At 48.3% G+C, this 22810-nt stretch overlaps 1 protein-coding gene across 5 annotated transcripts; it reads right to left on the bottom strand.

Annotated features, from left to right (window-relative positions):
- Positions 1–22804, bottom strand: TTL (tubulin tyrosine ligase). Of its 5 annotated transcripts, XR_003045599.1 has the most exons (10): positions 22576–22714; positions 20982–21209; positions 20067–20145; positions 14342–14574; positions 10483–10618; positions 9365–9634; positions 5794–5937; positions 4889–4985; positions 4567–4717; positions 3120–3255 (listed from the first exon to the last, which is right to left on the bottom strand). XR_003045599.1 is itself a non-coding variant. In XM_015587454.2 (8 exons), the coding sequence occupies exons 2-8, from the start codon at positions 21166–21168 to the stop codon at positions 3138–3140; spliced, it is 1167 nt and encodes a 388-aa protein (XP_015442940.1). In that variant the 5' UTR covers positions 21169–21209; positions 22576–22714; the 3' UTR covers positions 1–3137. The 5 variants fall into 5 exon arrangements, 3 of the variants coding, with proteins under 3 accessions (XP_015442940.1, XP_006909516.1, XP_015442942.1); XR_003045600.1 differs by lacking the exon at positions 4889–4985; XM_015587454.2 differs by lacking the exons at positions 4567–4717; positions 4889–4985 and having other exon boundaries at positions 1–3255.
- Between the last annotated feature and the right edge of the window lie 6 nt (positions 22805–22810).

Here is a 22810-nt window from a genome sequence, read left to right as displayed (position 1 = left end):
CACTTAAAATATTACTACTTTAATGCTCTAAGCATTTAAACATTCATACAATCACCTTATTTCCAAAGTCATTTCCTCTTAGGTACAGAGTCTGTGTCCAGGATCAGGGCAAGCGTATCACTGGACTTCCTTCACAGCACAACATGCTGTGGGGACTGCCCTGGTGCCCTGTCTTCCTGTTGGAGTCCCCACCACCCACAGTAGGGATGGATCTACCCACTTGGCACAACCTCAACTGTCAAAGAAACACACTTCGTCGCTTCACTGCACTGCAGGTTCTGTGGGTCCTTGGCCCTCCTGGCACCACCACAGAGTCCTAGTCTGTGACAGTTGCCCACGGCGTGAGGGAACGTGGTGCCAGCTGCTCAGGATGCCAGCACATGCCCCACCACATCAGTCAGACACTGAGGCACTTGGATGTCCTGCGCAGGATGGAGTTCATCGTCACCGCAGGAGTTACGTGTGAGGAAGGGCTCTCCTCTCAATAATGAGTTAATAACCTTAACGCATACTTAGCAGATCCATAAATTCCTATCTGTTTACATTTGTTGCCAAGGCTTCACGAATTGTATAAGCAGAAGAAGGCATGTTTGACAGGAAGCAAAGAGAAAACCTGCTTAGACGGCACTTGCTTGTAGCACGAGTACACATGCCAACATCTGGTCATTCTCAGAGAAATGCCTGCCCTTCCAAAAGGAGTTTTTTCAAAAGCCCTAGGCCTTATTTGATTCTTCCAAGGTAATAATAATGTGTTTGTCCTTCCTTGTCAAGCAGCGGTTCAAGGTACCTCAAAGCACACTGATGCCTGAGGTTCTGATTTAATGGTCAGGCCAGGGGAGGGATGGTGTGGACACCAACACTGAGACGCTTCCCAAGTGATGTCAGCGCATGGTCAGCACCGGGACCCTTGGTAACAAGGGTTCTTGAGTCTTCTCCATCTCGCTGTCCTCACTGAAGCCTGTGAGGTAGTCCCAGGTCAGGAACAGTCCTTTCCATGGGACAAGAAACTAAGGCACAGAGAGGTACAGCTTATCTGACACTGAGAACCAAGACTGGAGCAAACACCTCCAGAGAATGATGCCCGCCCCCCGTCCCCAGCAACGGGCGACACGAACTCAGACACGCGTGACAACTGACTGGGCGGTCTGTGCAAGGACTGCCCAGAAGGAACAGTTCTGAGCCACCCACTCCCCGATCAGAAACAGACTCATAAAATAGGTGCTACGTGAAACCACGTGGGGAACGGTGTGCCACTTTCCTTTTAGGGCCTCACTTCCCTCAATTGCACGCTCAGGTGCCTGAGGGGATCCATCTGGGTTCAAGCTTCCTGACATCTGAATGCTCAGCTCTGCCGCCATATCAGCTGGAAAACTCACAAATGTTCCCGTAATTCAGGTCAAAAGATGGTTAGGTGTCTGCATTCACGTGCAATAGTGCTGCGAAAACCTCCATGTCTCCCTTCTGCCTGCCCACACAGATGTAGGACCCAGGATCCCACTCTACATGGGGGTGCACCTTGCCCTGCTCTACTAAGTCCCCAGATACCAGCCCAGCAGCTGCACTGGGCCTCAGGAGTGACCTTCGCCACCGACTGTTCCATCTGCTCTGCATACGGACTTCAGGTCTATACCCTGGGTCACCACCCAGACTTTAGTTTGTAATCCTAGATCCCCATGTGAGCCAACCCAGCTGGGCCTTTCTTCATGTCACCCTGATGTCACGCCCTCACATCCTACAGCCATTGCTGCAATGATCCTATTTTTATCATAATTCCCTTTTTCACTGTAAACTCCCACATCTCATCATGTTTGAGTAGCTGCCACTGGTTTCTTCCTTTTTAAAAACATCTCCCCCCAAGCAGAACTGCCCTTTTGTGCAAGTAGAGTGGATAATGGAGCACACACACAAGAAGGAGCCCACACTGTTTTCCAGGGGAGACACCTGTCCATGGATCTGCTGTGATGCCCAGCACTGTCATATAGGCTGTTCTCAGCTCAGCAAGCACAAGCGGCACCTTGTTCTTCCCACTGCTAGTGACGTGGCCTGGAAAGCCTGCAGCACACCCGTCGACCCAGTAAGTGGAAACCACACCCAACGGAACCATCTGCTGCCCTACAAGATGCTGTGTGGAGCTCTGAAACCACGTCTTTCCCGTCTGGAGACAGCCTCTCCCAGAGACAGAGACTGCTCATTGGAGCAGAGCCCACCCCTCCAGCTCCTGCAGAAGGTGCAAAGACAATGAGATGGTAGGAGCTCCCTGTGCCTGGGCAGTGCCACCTGGGGAGTGGGGAATTCTACCTTCTAAAACCCAGAGGGCTTTTCACACAAGTGAAAATTTAAAAAGTGAACAACAGTGAACTCTGCAGAAGGGCATATAGCTTCTGGTTAAAACAGAGGTAACTGAGAATCATCATATTTCAAGGATACCCAGCTATTAAGTAAAGCAAGACATCGTGCTTCCTCTCTCATGCTTATCTGATGCATACGGCTTGCGGCAAACGTGCTGTTGGGTCTCTAAAACATGCAGAGAGCAGACGGGAGTAGCGTGTGCTGTGTGGGCGCCCAGCTCACGCTAACCCTGACAGGTGACTGACTCGACGACGTCAGGAACGGTGCCCGCACGAAACCTAGGGCTGCCGCTGTGTATCTGTCCACATCGGCACGGACAGCGTGTTGGGGGAGATATGCAGGTACACATTAGCAACCTCCCAACACTTTAGCATCCAACCCCATACAGATGGAAGGCAGCTGGGCACAGCACTAAGGCACGAAGGCTGCAGCAGGTGGAGATGCCAACCAAAGGTTCCCTGGGGCCTAGGAGGAGAGGCCGCTCACCAGGCCACCTAAGGGGAGGAATCTGAGTCTTCGAAGGGTGAGAACATAACACTGCCAAACACCCACGTTTTCCCCTTAGAGGAGCACTCTGCTCTCCCCTTGGGGACATTTGCTGCCGTTTTCACATCTCAACAGCCACACATGCTCCACTGGGAGCCCCAAGCAGCCACTGGGGACATCCCTTTGCTCTCATGCTCTCCTCCATCACACTTTGCCAGCTGCCTGCTTCCCATTTTGGCTTGACCTTGAGCAGTCGTACACCTCTCCTTCCCCTGGAGCAGGACCCCACGCTTGTCACTCCGTCACAGCCTGATGAACGCAGTGGGCAGGCTCTGCTGCTGCTCCGTGGCGTCGGGGGGTGGGAAGACACTGGAAATGGCTAAGTCCACGATGCCCTGGCACAGCTCGGGGTACAGCTTCCTGAAACATGTTTAAAAACATACGGTTGAGGACACTTATCCAAGTGCAAGGGAAAAACTGAAGTTTCTACTACCAGGACCTGCCCTAGAAAGGCCACCTCACGGTCACATCTATATATCTGCTTTCACTGTCTGCCCAGGTACTGCAGGAGGCACTGCAGGAAGACGAAGCATCCCCTTAGCATGTGTTTCTGGAAGCCCTGGTGGTGAACAGACCACTCCTGCTCTGCCGTGAACTGCAGGGAGGAATGTAGGAGCCATTCTGCTGCCTTGGGTGGGGACATGCATAGGGGCAGGCCTCCCCATGGAAAGCATAGGCTCCGTGGGGTTGAGGGGACAGTAGGAAAGACTCCTCGAGGGGAAAGCTAGGCTGAGACCTGGGGAATAAGTGAAGTGAGACAGTGGAGCACAGGGTAGAAGGAGGATGAAGGGGAAGGGAGACAGACACCGGACAATGGGGGCAGGCTGGGCTGAGGATGTGGATGAGTATAGCGCAAGGCTGCAGAGGCAGGGGCCCGGTGCCATGTCCAAGGGTTGGGACTTCATCAGGGGCCATGGAAGCGCCAAAGCGGAGAAGCTAACTGAGGAGGACAACCTCCCACAATGTGTCCTCTGAGGAGCAATGAGGCCCATTTCCCATGGCAACTGTCCCTGTAGCTTCCTGCCGGTTTTGTGGGCAGCTCACAAGGCCAAGCCTGCTTCCTCAGGACTGACTTAAGGCAGGGAAAACCAGGGACTGGTCCAGACAGAAATGAGGTGATGCTCTGGGTCAGATGTGCTCGCCCACCCAACTTGCTCCAGACACATTTGGCACCCAGGTGCCAAGAGCTAAGGACAGGCACCCAGCTTCCCTGACCCAGACAAACAGAGCTCTTAACTGTCCTGCTTTCAATCTCCACCAAGTGCAGGACCCTCGCAACCTGGTTCCTGTCTCCCAATGCCATGGCAACTCCCTGCTGTCGCCCTCCCATCACAGGACCGTCCCCCTAGCCCTGGTCCCTTTTTTCTGCCCCGAGGAAGGTGGTCCTGTGTTCTAGCCTCCTGCAAGGCACTCTGGGAGGAAAGTGCATGGAAACCATGCCTATACTATGTGACTCAGAAGTCCTAAGTCCAGTAGGTCTTTGTCTCCCTGCTGGACATAAGCCCTCCCCCCATCAACTCTGCAGCCCTGCCTCTTCTGTCTAAGGAACAAGTCCCATTGTCAACAGTTTGATGTGGCCCAACCACTCAACCTCCATTCTAAGGAACAGTGACGGCAGGCCTGTGAGGCAGTGATAGTGGTTGGGACTCGGCACATCACCAAGAGTCACACCTGTCCAACATGCCATGTTCAGTGTTTCATGATGCTCATCAGTAAACACTTGGGAAGGCTTTTAACAAAGGGCGTGCCTTAACACAGGCGAGTCAGCTCGTATCTTAGGCGTTTCTGGTACAGGAGGCCACCATGTACTTTGCTCATTTTCCTACAACAAAATGAGTGAGCTGTATTTTAATGTGCAGAATAATGAAAACAGCTCCGTGAATATACTGTTTTCAACTGCCATCATGTCGCCAAATCTACCAACCCTCCCCCTGCCCCTCTTTGAGCACACAAATAGAAAGTTCACGTCCTTCAACACAAGAACAAGACCCACCTGCCTCTCAGTGTGGTTCAGGTCCCTCATGGCTTTCCAGGCCACCTCACAGTAAGTGCCCCGCCTCCAGAAGCCCTCCCTCCTCAAAATCATGCCCCTAAAAGAGAGCCTGGGTTCATTTTCTGCCATGGACTATAGCACAGTATGACTCACACAGCGATTCATTGGGCAGTGTCTGTGCCCTCCAGGGGGCCTCCTTGAGGACACCCCCTTCACGTGACCCCCAACCCTGTGAGAGAGCACCTCGGGTTCCCCAGAAGGCTCCATGGGGAGCACAATGAGCATAGGTCTCAGAAGGACCAACTGCCTTTCGGGATCAAGTCCAAACAACTTTCCCACACATGTAGGGCCTTTCCTGGTGCCGTCCCGGCCCACTCGTCCCCTTCCTTGTCCCTTACTCCAAGACCCTGACACCATGCTCTAGCCAGCCTTCTCTGGAAGGCACAGAAGCTCCCCAGGGAGAGGACACAGGTTCTGTTCATCTGTCCTATCTCACAGAGCCTGGCCCTGAGCAAGGTCCTGCTGGACACTGTGCCCTCTCCTTGAAGGCCCTCCCCTGCCCTGCTGGGCTCATGTCACACTCCCAGCTCCAGCTCCCCTGCTCCCATGCCTCTCAGACCTGCCCAGGGAGCCCTGACCTCCCTGGTTATCACTGCCCTGCTCCGGGAACTTGCTCTCTCCTGTCACACAGGAGGGTCTCCTCTGGAACTCACAGCAACTGCCACCCACCTGAGCACAGCTAGCTGCTCATCATAAATGGGGGTTGGGGACAGGGCAAGCCTCAGCACTGCCCAGTCAGTAGGGTCCTCCCCAGGGACTCCTGTCACACCCTCCCTGGCAGTGGCCACCTTGCTGAGACTGGCCATCCAGCCTCCCACGTCCCAGCCCTGTGGCATCAAGCTTACTGAGCGCAGGCAGGGGCACCGTTGACCTCAATGAGCCAGACCTTCAGCTGCTCATCCACCATGAAGTCGAAGCCAAAGAGCTGGAAGCTGTGGTATGGGAGGTGCCGCGTGCTGATGGCAGGCTCCACGCTTGTGAGGCAGCTCCTGTGGCAGAGGGCACACCGGTCAGGGGCTGAGCCGTGGGGACTGGGCACCATGTGTGCCAACTGCTGGGCTCTGACTTAACCCTCTTTTTTCAAGTTACTGCCAAGTTATTGAGAGATAATTCAGGACAATGCTACTCACAGAGCAGCTTTTAGGGACTCTGCGGCCTCACATGCCTGCACAAGCAGGGGCCCCTCCCAGCTTAGCGTTATCCCCATGGCCCCTGTGAAGATGGCTTTTTCCTTGGGGCTGCTGCTGCGGCCCCATCTGTTTGTAATAAATAAAACGCTGCCGTGTATTTTTTCCGTATGAAAGGAATGACCACCATTCGGTGAAGAGCAGAATTTGCACAAAGAGCTTGGGCTCCTTTATTTCTTTTGCTAGCCCCAGTCCAAATGCCAAACAGTTACTAATTAGGAGATTAAAGACTGACGGGTATTGAAACTAAATGTTGAAACAATTATTATTCACATCAACTGGGGTTTGAAAAAATTGGGGAAAAAAACACAAAATTGAAAATGCTGAAAAAAAGTTGAAAGTGAATCTCAGAAATATGGTAAGTTCCTAAAGTCAGAGGTCAGAGGTCAGAAGTCAGAGGTCAGGCTGCCAAGCCAGAATCTCAGTCAGTGTTTTAACCTTTTTGAGCCATTTAAGAACCAATTGAAATAAGAATTTCTTCCCCCATTCATCTTTACCCTGAACTGGCAGGTCACATATCATGTTTTTTCCCTATCCTATCTCTATACATGAAAGAAAGAGAAGCAGCATGAAAGATTAAAATGTTTTGGGCGGGGCGGATTAAATAAATAAATAAATAAAATGTGTGGGGAAACCTAAGTGACTGTTAACTGTACATAATAATAAAAATAATGTCTCGTGTGTTTAAAATGCATGGAGCATTAGTGGCTATCCAAGTGTCCATGATCCAGTGCCTTCAGGCCCCCTCCTCGGGTCCTTCCTACTACCTCTCCGGCGATACCCAATATTCTGAATTTCGTGTTTATCACTCTTTTGCTTCTTTATTTTAACCATGTAGTACCTTCCTCTAAGTAACGTATCACTGTTTTCCTTGTTTTTCAATTAATATGAACAGGTTCAGTCTGTATCTTGTATACAGCTTGTGTTTATTTATTTTGCTTACAATATATTTGTGTGACTCTAGTAAAAACACCCTTCAGGAAGAAGGTGAAATAAAGACATTCTCAGATGATGGAAAATCAAGAGGACTCATCACCAGGAGAAATGCTCTAAGAGAAACGACGGAGTCTGAAGGGACATGATAGCAGAGGGGAACCGGCCACTTCAGGACTGAAGGATGAGCAGAAGAAATGGCAAATATCTGGGTAAATAAAAGGATTTTTTTCCTTTTATATTTAAATGGGCTTCTTGAAGACAGCATACAGTTTGTCCTTGTATTTTTTTTTTTAATTCAACCTGACGATCTATATATATAAAAAAAGTATGTAACTGTTAATGGCAAAAAATGATAACATTATGTGGTGGAGATGTTGATGTATGTGGATATAATACACATGACAGCTATAACAGACAGGGAGAGTCAAGTGAACTATCAGGTTATAAAGTTTCTGCATTTTATTTGAAGTAGGAAATTACTAACTCTAAGGAGGCTGTGAAATATTAGGTAAGTATATTGTAATCTCTAGAGTCACCACTAAAAAATATATATCTCTCTATATATACACTTATCTATACATAGATAGATGGATATAGCCAAATACTCAACAGGAAAATTAAAATGAAACTCTAAAAAATTTCAAATAATTCAAAAGAAGTCATTTCAAAGGGAGAAATGAAAAGCAAACAAAACCAAAGAGAGAACAGACCAAAAAATAAAATGGTAGAAGTAAATCAAATCAAACCAAGAAGTACATTAAATTTAAATGGTATAAACACCAATTTAAAGACAGAGGTCATGGGGGTGGCTCCACAGTGTAGTGGTTAGCACGTCTGCTTTACACACAGAAGGTCCTGGGTTTGTGCCCCAGGTGGAGACATGAACCATACCCCGGGTGCGCCAGGCCCCCGGTGCTCCAGGCCTTGGGTGCATGCCGTGAGTGTGTGGGAAGAGACACCCAGCCTTCAGAGATCTAGTTCTTAAAGGGAAATGGCAACATCCATAGGTCAGGGACGGAAGTGGGAGGCAGAATTAAAGAGGGGAAAAAGAAAAAAAGACAGAAGTTATGATATTGGATTCAAAACAAAGCAAAAACAAAACTCGACTCTATGTTGTCTACCAGAGCCCACTTTAAATATAGAATATAGAACAGAATACAGGGGATGGAAAGCGACAACTCATCAAAAGAAACCAGGAGGGGCTATATTAATATCAGGCAAAATCAATTTCAAAATAAGAAATATTAGCAGAGATAAAGACAGAAATTATACAATGATTAAGTGGTCAATGGCTGCAAAAGAGATAACAATTCTAAATGTATATGCACCGAACAACAGATCTTCAAAATACACAAAACAAAACTGATAAAACTGAGAGGAGACACAGATAAAGCCACAATTACCCTCGGAGGCTTGGGTGTTTTCCCTCTTAAGCGTGAACAAGCAGAAGAGAAAACCAGCAAGGATGTAAGAGACTTGAACAACACCAGCCTTCGCCTAATCCACATTTCTAGAGCTCTGCCCAACTAGAGCAGAGCAAATATTATTTCTACTGCACTTGAAACTTTCAGGAACACAGAACACACTCTGGGCCATGGAACAAACTTTAACAAATTTTAAAGACATCAAACCATGTAAATCATGTTCTCTGACCATCACAGAATTAAAGTAGGAACCAGTAACAGAAAGATATCTGGAAAATCCCCAACTATTTAGAAATACAGCTAAAGTTTCTAATAAGACATGAGTCAAATATGAAGCTGCAAGAGAAACTAGAAAATACTTTAATAAAATGAAAATGAAAACAAAACATACAAAATCTGGGGTGCAGCTAATGAGTACTTAGAGGGCTAGTGATAGCAGTGAATGCTTATATTTTTAAAAAATGAAATCTCTCAAATAAATGATATAGCTTTTCACAAGGTAGCTTGACAATCAAATTAGACCTCTCCCAAAAGCAGAAAATAAATGAAGAATGCAAATCAAGAAACAACAAAAACAACAGACAAAATCAATAAAGCCAGAAGCTGACTTTTTAAAAGTATATTAATAAAATTGATAAATCTCCAGCAACGTGTCCAAGAAAAATAGAGAACATATAAATTACCAGTATAAGGAAGGAAAACAGTGACATCATTAAAGATCTTATAGCTATGAAAAGGATAATAAAGGAAAAGAACATATAATTTCTGTCCTTAAATTAGACAACTTCGATGGAATAATTCCTGGAAAAGCAGAAACTACCAGAGCATCTTCAAGACACACACGAGCAAAGCAGACAGAAGTGAGTTACCTTATGATCTGTTTGATTTGCAGCAAGACGCTACTTTCCAGGCTGGTGTTCAGAGCACTGGTCAAGTACTGGCTGAACTCGGCGAAGAACATCTCGTTCCCTTCCTCATACTTCCCATAGTTCTTTGAGTATTCTTTCTGAATGCAGTGATTGGTCAAATGGCAGGTTTTATCTTGGAAATTGTCAACATGATAGGGTTCTGACGCAGTGCGCAGCACACCCTCGCGGTAGAGGTAGATGTTGTACAGGTGGTCCACCAAGACCCAACTTCTGTAGGTTAAGGAAAACACTGTTTTACTCACTCCTGCCACAGTTTATCATAACCTGACAGATCAGCCCCATCTGGGACCTTTTCAGTGGGAAGTAGAGGAAGGAGGTGGGTTCTAAAAGATTGGAGGCCAGGCACAACGATTAGCTAAGTTGGGAGCTACGCCTGTAATGACCCAGGTCTCCAGTGACAGGGAGGCTTTGATCCATTAGAAGATGCATCGAAGAGACCCAGTGGGCTGGCTTTTAAGGCTTATCTACAGAACCTCCACTGGCCACACCTGCTCTCTTAGGAGTTTTAAGAGGACTGTCCACCCTGAACATTGGACACCAGCAAGTCCTTGTGAAGTCAGTGGAGGCATTGTCCTCTGAGGAGCAGACCAAGGCCAAGGGTGGGCTGGGCTGAGCAAACACCACATGACCTCCTCCTCTTGCCAGGCCCTTTGCTCACAGAGTTAAAAATCCCAGAACCTGAGGTGCATTCCCGGAATCTTTAAAAAGTGGGACACAAATAAGGCTGTCAGGACATATCCCTTGCCAGTATCTGAATTGTGTGTCCTGTGGGCATCTCTGGGCTTCTCTCATCAGCAAGCCCCATATACTTACACTTTTCTCTCTGGATCCACAAGTCATTTTCATTAAAGAGAACATTAATCTTAGCATGTTTTCTAGAAAGAAAACATGTTGAAAGAAAATTAGAGAACCAGGTACAGAAGCAAGCTCAGTTCCACTGGTGACACGTCAAATGCTCTGACTTTCCTCATGTTCCTGTCACCACGCCCCTCATCACACACAACGGCGCTTTTTTTTTTTTTTCATATTAGTGGTCCAAAGGGACACTGACGCATTACCGGATGTCGAACTTGCGGTGCCCAGGCTCCAGCAGCAGAGGGCGCTCGAGGTACTTCTGGATCACGTGCACCTGGCCTTGCTGGTCTATGAAGTCCAGGAGCTCAGCCGCCTCAGAGGAGATGAGGATGCCCTCACCTGTGGGAATCAAAACAGAAGTTAGTCCGCTCAGCCCAGGGGAAACGCTCTCCATCCGCCATGCCAAGCACGAGGCGCCGAGGGCAGGCAAATGCCGAAAGGAGGCCCCCACGGCCTCGCACTTAACACTGCGTCTTAGGGAAGGGCCAGGAAGGTTACGGCACAGGAGCAGGTGAACCAGGGCAGTCCTCACAGGGTTGTAACAGAAAAAAATGGGCTACCTCCAGACTGTCCGTATTTAAATAAAGGATACGATTTTTTTAACAGCTTTCCCATGGGGTATTTTACATACCATAAATTTTGTCCATTCAAAGTGTGCAAATCAACGCTTTTTAGTATATTTAAGCAACCATCACTACAACCTCATTCTAGAACATGTTCGTCATCTTCCCCAAACCCCAACTCTGTTGGTGATCACTCCCCATTCCTTCCTCACCCTGACCCCTGAAAACCAGTAATCTACTACAGATTTGCCTGTTCCCGATATCCCGTACAAATGGGACAGTATACTCTGTGACCTAAGTGTCTGGCTTCCTTCATTGAGCATTATGTTCTCAAGGTCTGAGCATGGTGTAGCGTGTATCATCGCCTTGTTCCTTTTTATGGCCGAAACACATTCCATTGTATGCTATACCACATTTCACTCATCCATTCACCAACTGGTTGTTTCCGCTGTCGTTTGGCTCTTATGAATATGCTGCTGTGAAGATTTGCACAGAAGTTCTTGTGTGGATGTATATTTTCATTTTTTTCGGGAATATACCTAGGAGTGGCATTGCCAAGTAATATGGTAACTCTACATTTAACTTTAAGGAACCACCAAACTGTTTTCCAAAGCGGATGTGCCATTTTACATTCCCATGGGCGATAGAGGAGTTCCAATTTGTTCACATCTCTGCCAGCACTCGCTGTCATCTGCTTCTTGATTATAGTGGGTGTGATGTGATGCCTCCTTGTGGCTAGGATTTGCATTTCCTTAATGACTATGTTGAATGTGTTTTCATGTGCTTATCGACTACATGTATAACTTCCTTGAAGAGATGTCTATTCAGATTCTTCGCTCAATTCTTATTTGTCCTTTTCTAATTCAGTTACAAGAATTCTTTATGCATTCCAGATGCAGGTGCCATATAAGAGATATGACTTGCTAGTGTCTTCTGTTCTAAGCGGTTCCATTATTGTGTGGACCCCCACCCCAGCCCCATGTCACTCTTAAAGCCCCAACTCCTCCATCCCCACACCACCCTCCCGACAATCACCACTCTGTCCTCCACCTCTATAATTTTGTCACTTCAGAAAGGTCATACAAATAGAATTATACAGCGTGTGATCTCTGAGGATTGGTTTTCTTGGCACAATTCCCTACAGATTCATCCAAGTTGCTGCATTTATCGACAGTTCATTCCCTTTTATTGCCGGGTAGTATTCCGTGGTGTCAGTTCACCAGTTTGCTGAATCATTTACCTTTTGAAGGAATTTGACTTGTTTCCAGTCTGGGGCCATGATAAATAAAGCTGTTGTGAATACACATGTACAGGTTTCATGTGGACATAAAACTCTGAGACAAATGCCCAAGAGTGTGTGACTGCTGGGTTGTGTGGAGGCTACAGGTTTAGTTTTATAAGAAACTGGTAAACATTTTTCAGAGCGGTTGCACCATTTTACAGGCCCCTCCCCCAGTGCTGTGGGAGTGATCCAGTGTCTTCCAACCCTTATGGTGTTTGCTGTTATTACCATGACTCATTGTAGCCGGTTTAACAGGAGTATAGTGATAGCTCATTGTGGTTTTGGTTTGCATTTCCCTAATGGTTAATGATACTGAAAATCTTTTCATTTTCTTATTTTCTATCTGTATGGCCCATTCAATGAAATTGTGCGGTCTCTACAGAATGACCCAGGACACAAGGACAGGGAGCAATTCTCCAGGTGACGGGTGAAGGTTGAACAGGCTCAAAACTGGAGACAGTTTCAAGGTTGGGCCAACTATACCTAGCACATAGTACGTACTAAATATTTGTTTAAGCTGTTCATTCATTTTATTGGTTTTACTCTGTGGCTCCCAACAAGACAAATGTATTCCATTTATGTCCTTAACTCCTAATGGAAAATTTCTTCTTTGCTTGGCATTTTATTTTCTCATTACCTCTCTTTGCTGATGAGCACCATTCTGTGTCTTGTCATGGTAGGGGTCCAGGGATCACCCAGGGGGATCACTGCCATGATTTGATGGGCCCTCTGTCAAGGGCCCTGTCTCACTGCTGAGTCTGACTCTAGTCAAGGCTCCACGCCACAAGGTATCTTTATCGCAGCCATCCCGACTCCAGCCCAAATCCACAGGAAGAATCTGTAACACTGCAGATATCTACTTCCTCTTCCAATCCCCTCCATTTACCATTAGAACCAAGCTGGGGGACAGCAGTTGAGAAGGCGTCACAGTGGGGAGAGAGAAGATGGTGAGGTACCTGGCTCGTAGCAAGAGTCCACCTCCCCCAGTGTCAGGAGGTTCCAGGTCATGCCCTATCTCATGGCTGGTGATAAAGAAGGTGCAGTCCACTGGACCGGGGAGATGGGTGAGCGCCGACAGCCCGATGGTCTTCCCAGGCAACAGAAGCAGATGTAAATTCAAAGTGGAATGATTTTAAGAAGAGCAAATGGCAGTTGCAGAGAGGAACTGTGTTTATCAGCTCAATTCATTTACTGCATTGGGAGCTGCCCACATTTTAAGGCCGAGTTGATATTATAAATCTCATGTCTTCTGTGCGTTCATTCCACACACATTTATTGAGAGCCCATGGGAGCGTGCAGGGATGAACGAGATGGAGGCTCACAGTAGGGTGGGGAGATGGGCAGACAAACAAATATGTATATAGGGCGAGGAAGAGGTTGGTGCAAGGGGGGAAATAAAGCGGCGTGTGGACAGAGGGCGATGGCAGAGAGGCCAGGTTGGGTCCAAAAGACTTCTCCAACAGGGAGACAGGTGAGCCGAGAGACTCAGAAGGTGACCCACGTAAGTGCATCCCAGGAACAGAGACAAATGGGAGGATTTGCAGGACACGAGGCAGGCGGCTATGGAGAGGTGAGCGAGGACAAGAACAAGAGGTGAGATCAGGGACAGGGGCACGTGGAATGGCATGGGCTGCAGCAGGCAGGGGTCCGGAGCCCAGGCTCAGCTAGCGGGGACTGGGACGTCAGAGTCATGCTTTTACAACATGGCTTTGTCTCAGAGGAGGGCTGGCTGGAGTGGGCCCGGCAGTGTCAGAATAGTGAGAGCACCAACTCCGGCTCTCGTGGATGCAGTGGGCAGGGCAGGATGAGGCTTCACTCAGAAGGCATTTGCAGGTAGAGCTAGCAAGGCTCAGTGGTGTGTGTGGTATAGACATAAAGGAAAGAGCTGATGCTGGCTTGGGCCCTGAGACTGGGGACAGGGTGAAAAGTAGGGAGACCTAAAGGCAGGGTGGGGACTGTGGAGGGAAAAGGAGCTTCCTCAGCCAGAGGCTGCACATTCCAAGTGTCCGCTGCTAGATCCGGGGCTCACAGGGAACGATCCCGGCTGGGGACACAGACGGCATGGGCGCCTAGACAAATTTTTGGGACTAGGTCACCAGACACACCATCTGCCTTGGATGACTCAGATTGGAAGAGTCACTCAATATAACATCCAGTGTATGACTGTACAAAGCACAACCTACAGGGTAGGCCAGGGGGACAGCGATGCCAACCTACCTTTGGCACCGGCAGATGACTTTGCGATCCAAATGTTGCCCTCTCCATCCTCTTTCTTTTTGTTGTAAGATGCCAGGAAGACTTCCCTTTCGTCCGTCCTTGGGTTATTGATCGGGGGGTGGACTCCATTCCGTGTGGGGTCAGTGGGGGTCTTGACATTGGTGGGGTAGATCACATAGGACTCGGGGAACCACGTGCAAGACTCGGCCAGTTCTGGGCTTGTCTTGATTAGCCTGGCGGAGGACAAAGGGTCAGCATCCCTCCTTAGTACTGTCACTCAGTTCAGAAAAGCACTGCTTCCCCAGAGCATGTGTGACCAAGGCTGGCTTCCTCATCCCTCTCCAGCTGCCTACACCTGCGCCTTTAAAGGAACGGCCCAGCTGGCTCAAAAGGGACTCATTGTCCAGGTCCTCAGCTCTTTCCTTGCATCTCCAAGGAAACATAATTTGAAAGAATCCTGAGCCAACACCTTTTAACAGGTCTGTTGTGGCTGAAGACAGTGGAGATTGAAGGAAGGGGTTTGGATCTCTAGCAAAAACACGATCTTGGCCTAACTCTCTGGAGAGAAAAGGCTGCGACTTAGGAATCTGAGTAGTCTGAAGACTTATTTTAGTTCATTTCTTGCTTTTATCTGAGCCTGGCTTCAGTGACAGAATAAAGACACAGGACTCCAGTGGCCATAACCAATCATACCTCCTACCCCCAAAATAACAGAACACAATGGAAGTACGTCAGGCCCTGGGCAAGGCACTTGAACAGGAGGTCTCACGAAGGGCTTCCTACCGCATCTGCTCTCCCTTCAGACCCCCAAGGGCAGGCACCAGCATCACATTTCGCAGACCAGGCCCTGGGTCACAGAAGAATGCACTGGCACTGCCCAAGGTCACGCAGCAGTGAGACACAGGCAGGATGTCAGTCCCCAGCTCCCAAGTCCCCTCAGCCCCGGGAGTCAGAGCCTGGGAGGAAGCAAAGACATGTGGTCTTCTCTAAGCTGAGCTCTCGCTTCTCCAGAACTCTTAGCACTAAGCCCGGGTAAAGGTCCACCCACTAAACCCAGTCTGTGAGCAAACGGTAGCAACAATAAAGAAGAAATTTTAAAGTGAGATTTAAAATGAAGCTATTTTAAAGTTCAAGACAACAGAAGTTGAGTGGCTTGAACTCAGACAAAAAACTTACATTTCTGACTCGCTGAATATTAAACTTGATGTGCACCGTCCAACAGGGTGGCCACTAGCCACATGTGGCTTCTGAGTGCTTGAAATATGGCCGAAGTGACTCCAGAATGGAATTTAAAACCTAGTTTCGCTTTAACTTTTAAAACTGAAGCAGTGTTACATAGTCTCCCGTTAAGCACAGCTTTGTTGTCGCAGTGGGAGGACATTTTGCTCTGTCCCCTGCATGACCTAAGACATTTTGCTGCATTGCAGCGTACATGTCAGGGGCACGTGTTGTGTCCAGTATGGCATATAAACACATCACTATTCTACTGGAGGACCACAGACTGATTCAGTCCATGAGATTTTTTCCCATGCCCCGATGAAACATTATAATGTGTTTATTAGGCACAGAGCACAAGTTATAGTGATAGCCTGGAAAATCACAACCAGTGACTAAAGTGAAATGGAATTAAAAAAATGAGTATGGACCCATTTTAAAATGTAAAACAAAGACATACTACTAATGCAGAATTGAATAGAGATGCAGAAGACAGAACTACACAAGAATAGTGAAAGGCAAAAAAGCACCAGAAGAAGGTATGTCACAAATTTACAACGAATGACAATTGCAGTTTGCTGTGGCAGAGTAAAACAAAGTTTGCTGTGTAAAGGAGACATTTTCAGTGAATACATAATGAATTTGATAAGCAGTTTCCTCTCAACAGTGAAAAAGTATCAATAATATTAGTGGCTGAAATCTAAAATAAATATCCAGCAAAAAATGGTTAAACAGATTTTTAATAGGATCTGAGCTCATAAATTCAGTCAGCTATAAAATGGCTTGAATTCTTACACAAGAAAGAAAACCGTTTTAGATGGAAATGTGGTAAAAGAAATTATTTTGAGGAAGAAACTAAAAAAGGTATTTTACAAAAAATGAACAATCTTTAGTTTAGTTTCTCTAAGTAATTGCTCATAGAGTATGAAATTTCTAACAATATTAAAGGCTGATTCAAAATTTGAAAAATTTAAATACTTTTCTTTAGTTTTACATGATTCGTGTGACATAAGAGATGCTGCCCAGTTAACACTTTGGGTATTTTTTGCCTCAAAGGATTTCTAAATATATGAAAAAAATATTGCCAAACTGCAGCCTAAAACACACCAAGCTCGCACTGCAGATACTTTTTAATCTTTTACATCCGTCACAGAAGATTTTCACCTGCAAGCGAAAAATCAGTGTCTGTGGTCATGACAGACAGTACTCCAGCGAGGCTGGGTTAAAAATTGGACTTACTGGGATTTTAAAAGACTGATGTTTCCTTTATTGCTTCATTCTACTGTCTGATACATGTTGGAAACATTTGCACTGTTTTCTGAAGCCCACTCTATGGAGTGTCATGGATACAATTGTTAAAATGGCTCAGTACCCACTTGCAAACGCTACAATGATTTGCCAGTGCAGAACCGCTGCAAGAAACAGAAAAGGAATTTAATGACACTGTGTTCTTGGCTAAGGGTAGTCAGATGGAAGAGTTTTACAAAGACTTCGTGTATGGTTAACTCCAATTTAGGTTTTCTTGAAATAAAAGGAATGCTTGCCAAATCGTTATTTTCATTCATTAATTCATTATTTCACTCAATAATCAAAGGTTAAAAATGGCAGTGTAATTTACATTTTCTCACCTACATCCACGCTGCTATAAACAGGCTAATTTTAAAGCCTGAGGAAGGGGAAAGAAGACCTTATTTATGACCTAGTTAGGCAGGTATGAAAATTTATGTTCCAACCTTATAAGTCACTCATAATGATTTTATATATTTTTATAACACGACTTAATATGCAGAAGATTCTAATTGTAATAGGCAGCAAATTGGCTGCAAAATGAAGAAAAAATTCGATGAACATTTAGTTGACACTGATTAATTTAGTTTCTTTTCAATTTATTCAATATTGTTTTGAATTCGATATTAATACTGCTGAGTTGATACAAGAGTTGGTGAATTAACTTGGACATAATTTTGAAAATAATATGCTTTTGCTTCAAAATCACTTTAGTTCTTCTAATAAAATGAATTTGTTTTGTCAATGTACATGTGAATATTAAAGGAAAAAATTTTTTTTGGTATTCAATTCAGTTACTGGAAAACTTTTATATATGTGGGAATAACTCGGGTATACAAATCTACTTTTCAACCATAAACATTTATGAACTCTAAATACAGAACGAGGGTTTGCAATGAAAATTTGGTGTCTGATTTAAGATATGCTATAAATATAAAATACATACCAGATTTTGAAGACTCACAATGTAAAAAATATATGCAATATGTCGTTAGTTGTTTTTTTACATAATTACATGTCAAAATGATATTTTGGATTATCTGGTTACATAAAACAGATTATTAAAATAAATTGCACCAGTGTGTACTAATTTCAATGCGGCCACTGGGAATTTGCAAAGTGCATGTGGCTCGCATTCTATTTCTGGCGGACAGCGCTGGTCTGCAGGAGGACCTCACTTGGATGCCCTCGCTTCCTCTACAAAACCAAAACCAGTTTCTACAGGAAGTGCTCTGCGTCTGTCTCGTTTCCTCATAAGCCCACTGGGAAAGGAATTGCAAGTGGAGGCTTATTCACATCTATAAGGGAGATGCTCACAAGGGGAAGAGAGAGCCTCTCCAGCCCAGGTGGAAGAAGAGCCCTCAGGGCTCCGAGTCTGCGGCCTCAAGGCCTCAGCAAATTTCTGATACTCCCTGAAGTGACAGCAGGAAGGTGCCTGCCTATAGGGTCCCGTGTCCCTCAGGGAGACACCCAGTCACACGGCCCCTGGGTCCCCTACATGTGGAGAACATCTTGGCCCAGTACTAACCGCTCTAGTTCCAGGCAATCCAGCTGCCCTCTGTGAGCTGCCTTTTAAGGTGACATTTTTAACTCTCCAGAGTCCTTTTGAGCCATACAAAATTATAAGACAGAGACAAGATGACCAAGGGAACCGTCACCTCCTGAAATTATCACAGTCCCTCGCAGGACACCTGAGAGAATAAGGACAACTCCTTATTGCATAAGTCAAGCCATTACAGACTATGTCACATGCTACCAAGGGGCAGATGTGATCACCACCCACTATATAGACGGGACACTGGGGTTAGAGTGGCACTGTCCAGGGTCCCAGAGATGAGACACCCCCTCAGACCTGGTGGTGACTGCAGCCTTGTATTCACTCCACCTCATTACATTTGCTAAATATGAAAATATGGAGAATTTTAATTTTTTACAGCATCCTCTGTCCCTACGTATAAAAGCAAAATTCTACCTTTATCTTTAGAGAAAAACTCATAGTAGAAAAAGACTGAATAAACACTAGAAATTTCTAAATGAATAATCTGGGTGAACGATCAGGTCCCACTTCCACTCCTAATTCTGGAAAGACCCTTGTGTATCTAAACATGTAATGAATGTGTGATAATACCTCAGACAGCCTCGCTCCCTCTATGAGTAGTTAGCTGTTTGTGAAAACCAGGCTGGGAGAGAAGGGACCCAGAGCGACTGTGGCCGGTGAGCTGAACAAACAGGCGGGCATATTCCTAAGGACACCACACCTGGCAAAAGTCTAGAGCCCAGAAAGAAATGCGAGTGGGGGAAGAGCCATACAAATGATTTGTTTGTCTTCCCATCCAAATGATTTGTTTGGCTGCACACCCGTGTCCACTAGCCATGAAAAGGTCACCAGAGACCTTCCATGGCCTGGTTCAGGGGCCACGCTCGCTGTCCCCATGGAAATGGTAACAGTCACTCACTCGGGTGTGGGCAGTGAGGCGGGTACTTTCAGAGCTTTGACCTAACTCAGAGTCCTCGTGACAACCCAGACACCATTACTCTTATTGTCCCTGTTTTACAGAGAGGGGAACTGAGGCACAGAGTCAAATGCTGCCTGTGAGCCCCTGTGCCCCATGTCACCTGCATCCTTACTCAGCACTCACAAGCAGGGCTGAGGGGCATGGGGCCTAGAGGGATGAGGGGTCCGTGCCTAAGTGTGGAAGCAAGAGCTGGGCTTGCAACTCAGCCGCTGAGCCCAGGTCCTCGAGGTGCTTCCTCGCACTCTGTGTGCAGCTCCAGGAGAGGGGCAGTGTGCCTATACCATGATGCCCGCCAGATGTCCTAAGGGGACCCCTGCCGGCTGCGTGACAGTGGTTGCCAAGGGCTTACGTAGGCCCCTGCTCCAGGGACCAGCCCTGCCCCAAGTGTCCCCTGTCTAACCCCCCCACAACCAATGGCTGCAGGTCCTGGGGTGCAGAAGCCCTCCCTGGACATGTCACTGACACTGAGCCCCTGGGGTTCTGCTTTGGGGCCTCGCCTCAGAGATGCATGGGACAGGGGAACAGACAGCAGAGTCAGGACTGTGACCAGAGCAGCTTAGAGGGAGCTCTGGAACCCACACAGGCTGGCTTTTTAAATAGAAGAACGTTTGCCCTTGACAAAGACCCACCCTTCTCTTAAGTGTTTCCAGGTGACAGCTAATACCATTTATGAAAAAAACGAAGGACAGGTTTTAAAGATCACTTACTTTACTAGGGAAGCTTTGCGGCATAGCTTGTCGGCACCTCGATAGTAGTTCACCAACTGCACCAGGCCAGGCTCGTGACCTGTGAAGGAAAGGGAGGCTCGGGAGGGACGGCCAGGGGGCACTTGCTGCAGGAGAGGGAACGGGGGTGTCATGCCTGGCGTCTCTCTGTCAGGATTGGTGGTTAGAGAGGGCACAGTTCAGCACCCTACTGGCACCACCCTCCCTACCTATAGGTACAGACTACACTGTTGCCATCGCAGGGCCCCTGAGCCCACTGCCCGCTCACCTTTGCCTTCCTTCCTAGGGTTGGCCTCCCGTTTCCCCTCCAAACCCCACTGCACCCCTCCTTGGCCACAGGGACATGTGAGTCATCCATGTGCAGTGGGACCTCAGCAGAGGCCCGTTCCTGACACCTCTAGCCTGGCTCCTCACGCTCGAGGGAGGTAGGACTGACACCTCTGATTTCCAGCAGGTGCCTCTGCAGCATATGCAACAGCAGGGGGATGTGAGGTCTCCGAAATCTGAAGCCTGAGGACTTGCTCTGTGAATCGCCCACGGGGAAACTTGGGTCCACAGATTTTACTGCATGCCCCTCCTCCATAAAATCAGTGCGGATAGGATGCAAATAAAACCTAAAGCCTAGATTGTTGTTTAAAATCCTAACAAAATGCATATGGGACTTTCCAGCAACAAGAACAAAAAGACAATCAAACAGCAGGAGTTGGAAGTTGAAGCTGCCAGAGGTGAGAATCACCGATCTGAGAATAGTATACAATCCAGTAAAAAGCTTCAGGTGCCACTTGGCTGCCTACCTTCTCCCCAGGGCTGCCCCCCGCCCCCGCCACCGCGAGACCCCACCCGACTGCCCATTGGGGTTTACATAGAGCACTTTACATAAAAGGAGCACATCCCTACCATGAAGGCAAACAACCATTTTCTCGTGGATGCCGTTTCCTTTCTTCCTGCACACCCCGGATGTTCTCAGCTGACTAGGGGCCTGTGTAGGGTGGGGACCGCTGGGTGGTACTGTTCCTTCCCCCAGTCCTGGGCACCACAGCAGGCCATGCATCCTGCTCCAGCTCCTGCAGAGCCACTGTCCCATTTTCAATACTAGGATTCCAGCTCAGTGTCTCCAGCCAGGCACTGCCCAGAGGAAAGAGGAAGACAGGTAGGTGGGGAGTGGACAGAGCAGGGGGGACACACACGGTCTCTCCGTGAGCAGACTTTCTTCTTTGAGGGATGATGTTCCCTTTGCTGAGGGCTTTTTGGGGAGACAGTCCTCAAAAGGTGATCACGAGCACAGTCTCCATGTGCCAAGGTTTCTAGGGGTTGGGACCAGCCCTCACATGGAGTCCCCGTCGCACATCATAAACTGGTATGACAATAAAAAGTTGTCCATGGCATGCTGCCAAAGAAAAAATTCCAGCAAGGCCAAGCTGCCACACCCTTCACCCTCCAAACCCTCAGGATCGCACGCGCCCCCTCCCAGAGGCTCGGTGGAAGCACACAGCCGCAGGTGGGGTCCAAACCACCTGCTTCCTGTCTCGCCCTTCACCCCACTCCGCCTCTGACCACACCAGTTTCTAGCAACAGGATCCCCCATCAGACTCGGAACACTGCTCTGTGTGGCAGAGATGGCTTTCCCTCATTATCGATTCTCTCCTTGGATCTTTGGTCTCCACCCCAGGGAAATTTGGGCAGGGAGCATGGCTCCCAGGGCGAGGACGCAACTCCGGTGACAGTGCAGCGAGGAGGGGCCACGAAGCTGCACTCACTCCGGTCAGCGGGATGAGTGAACCCTCCGCACGACTTCTGGGTTACGTCAGCCCAAGGGAGAGCGGGGGTCCGGCCCCCCACAGGAGGCCTAGCGCGCGCGGCGGTGCCAAGCCAGCCCCAGCTCGTGAACAACGCAAGGCGGAGGGCAAACCCAGCGTCCTCAAATCTACATTCAACGCCCCGCAATGACCGGCGTTCTTCAGTGGAGGGATGTCTGAAATCCGATGCCCCCGCCCTTCCCAGGCTCCCTTCTGAAACTCTGCGGCTGAGCTTAGCTTTCTTCGACCCCCTGGTAGAGTTCATTGGACCCCTACGGGAGCTGAGTCCTCAGGGTCCATAGTGCACAAGTGCCCTTCCCGTGCCTACACTGGGCCGGGCACGACCCTCCCAGCTGCATGTCACCCGGCTCTGCAGCCGACTTCCCAGACGTGGGCGTCGTCCAGGGGATGAGGGGGTGTCCGGCCCCGGGACTGGGGGCGTCGGCCTGGGGATGGGGGGTGTCGGCCCGGGGATGGGGGCGCGCGGCCGACGCCCCTGGGCTGCAGGAGGGGCCATTGTCGGTGGCCGCGCCGTGACTTGGGCCCGAAGCCGATTCCGGGGACGAGAGACAGTAAGACCAGAGGAGCCCGTGGCTTATCTGCCAGAGGAGCGGCAGAGCAGACGTGTGGCCTTCACACAAAAGCGCTGGCTCCAAAGGGCCGTGGGGGGCGCGGACGGCAAAGGGGGCGCTCACCCAGTCTCCCAAAGGGCAGCCGGTTCCGCTCCCCTAGCATCAGATTGAACCTGGGGTTGTCCCGCCGCAGTCTCTTCCAGTGACCGGAGGCGACCAGCAGCCGGGAGACCTCGGCGTAGACGCTGCTGTTCTCGTCGCGAACCACGAAGGTGAACATGGCTAGGCAGCTGGCCCAGGGAGGGGGCACCAGCGGCTCCGCGTGGAACCTGCGGGCGCGGCGCACAGGCCCGGGTCC

The sequence above is a fragment of the Pteropus alecto genome, unplaced genomic scaffold, assembly GCF_000325575.1.
Source record: "Pteropus alecto unplaced genomic scaffold, ASM32557v1 scaffold223, whole genome shotgun sequence".
Classification (NCBI taxonomy): Eukaryota; Metazoa; Chordata; class Mammalia; order Chiroptera; family Pteropodidae; genus Pteropus; species Pteropus alecto.
This window is presented reverse-complemented; position numbering and strand designations above follow the sequence as displayed.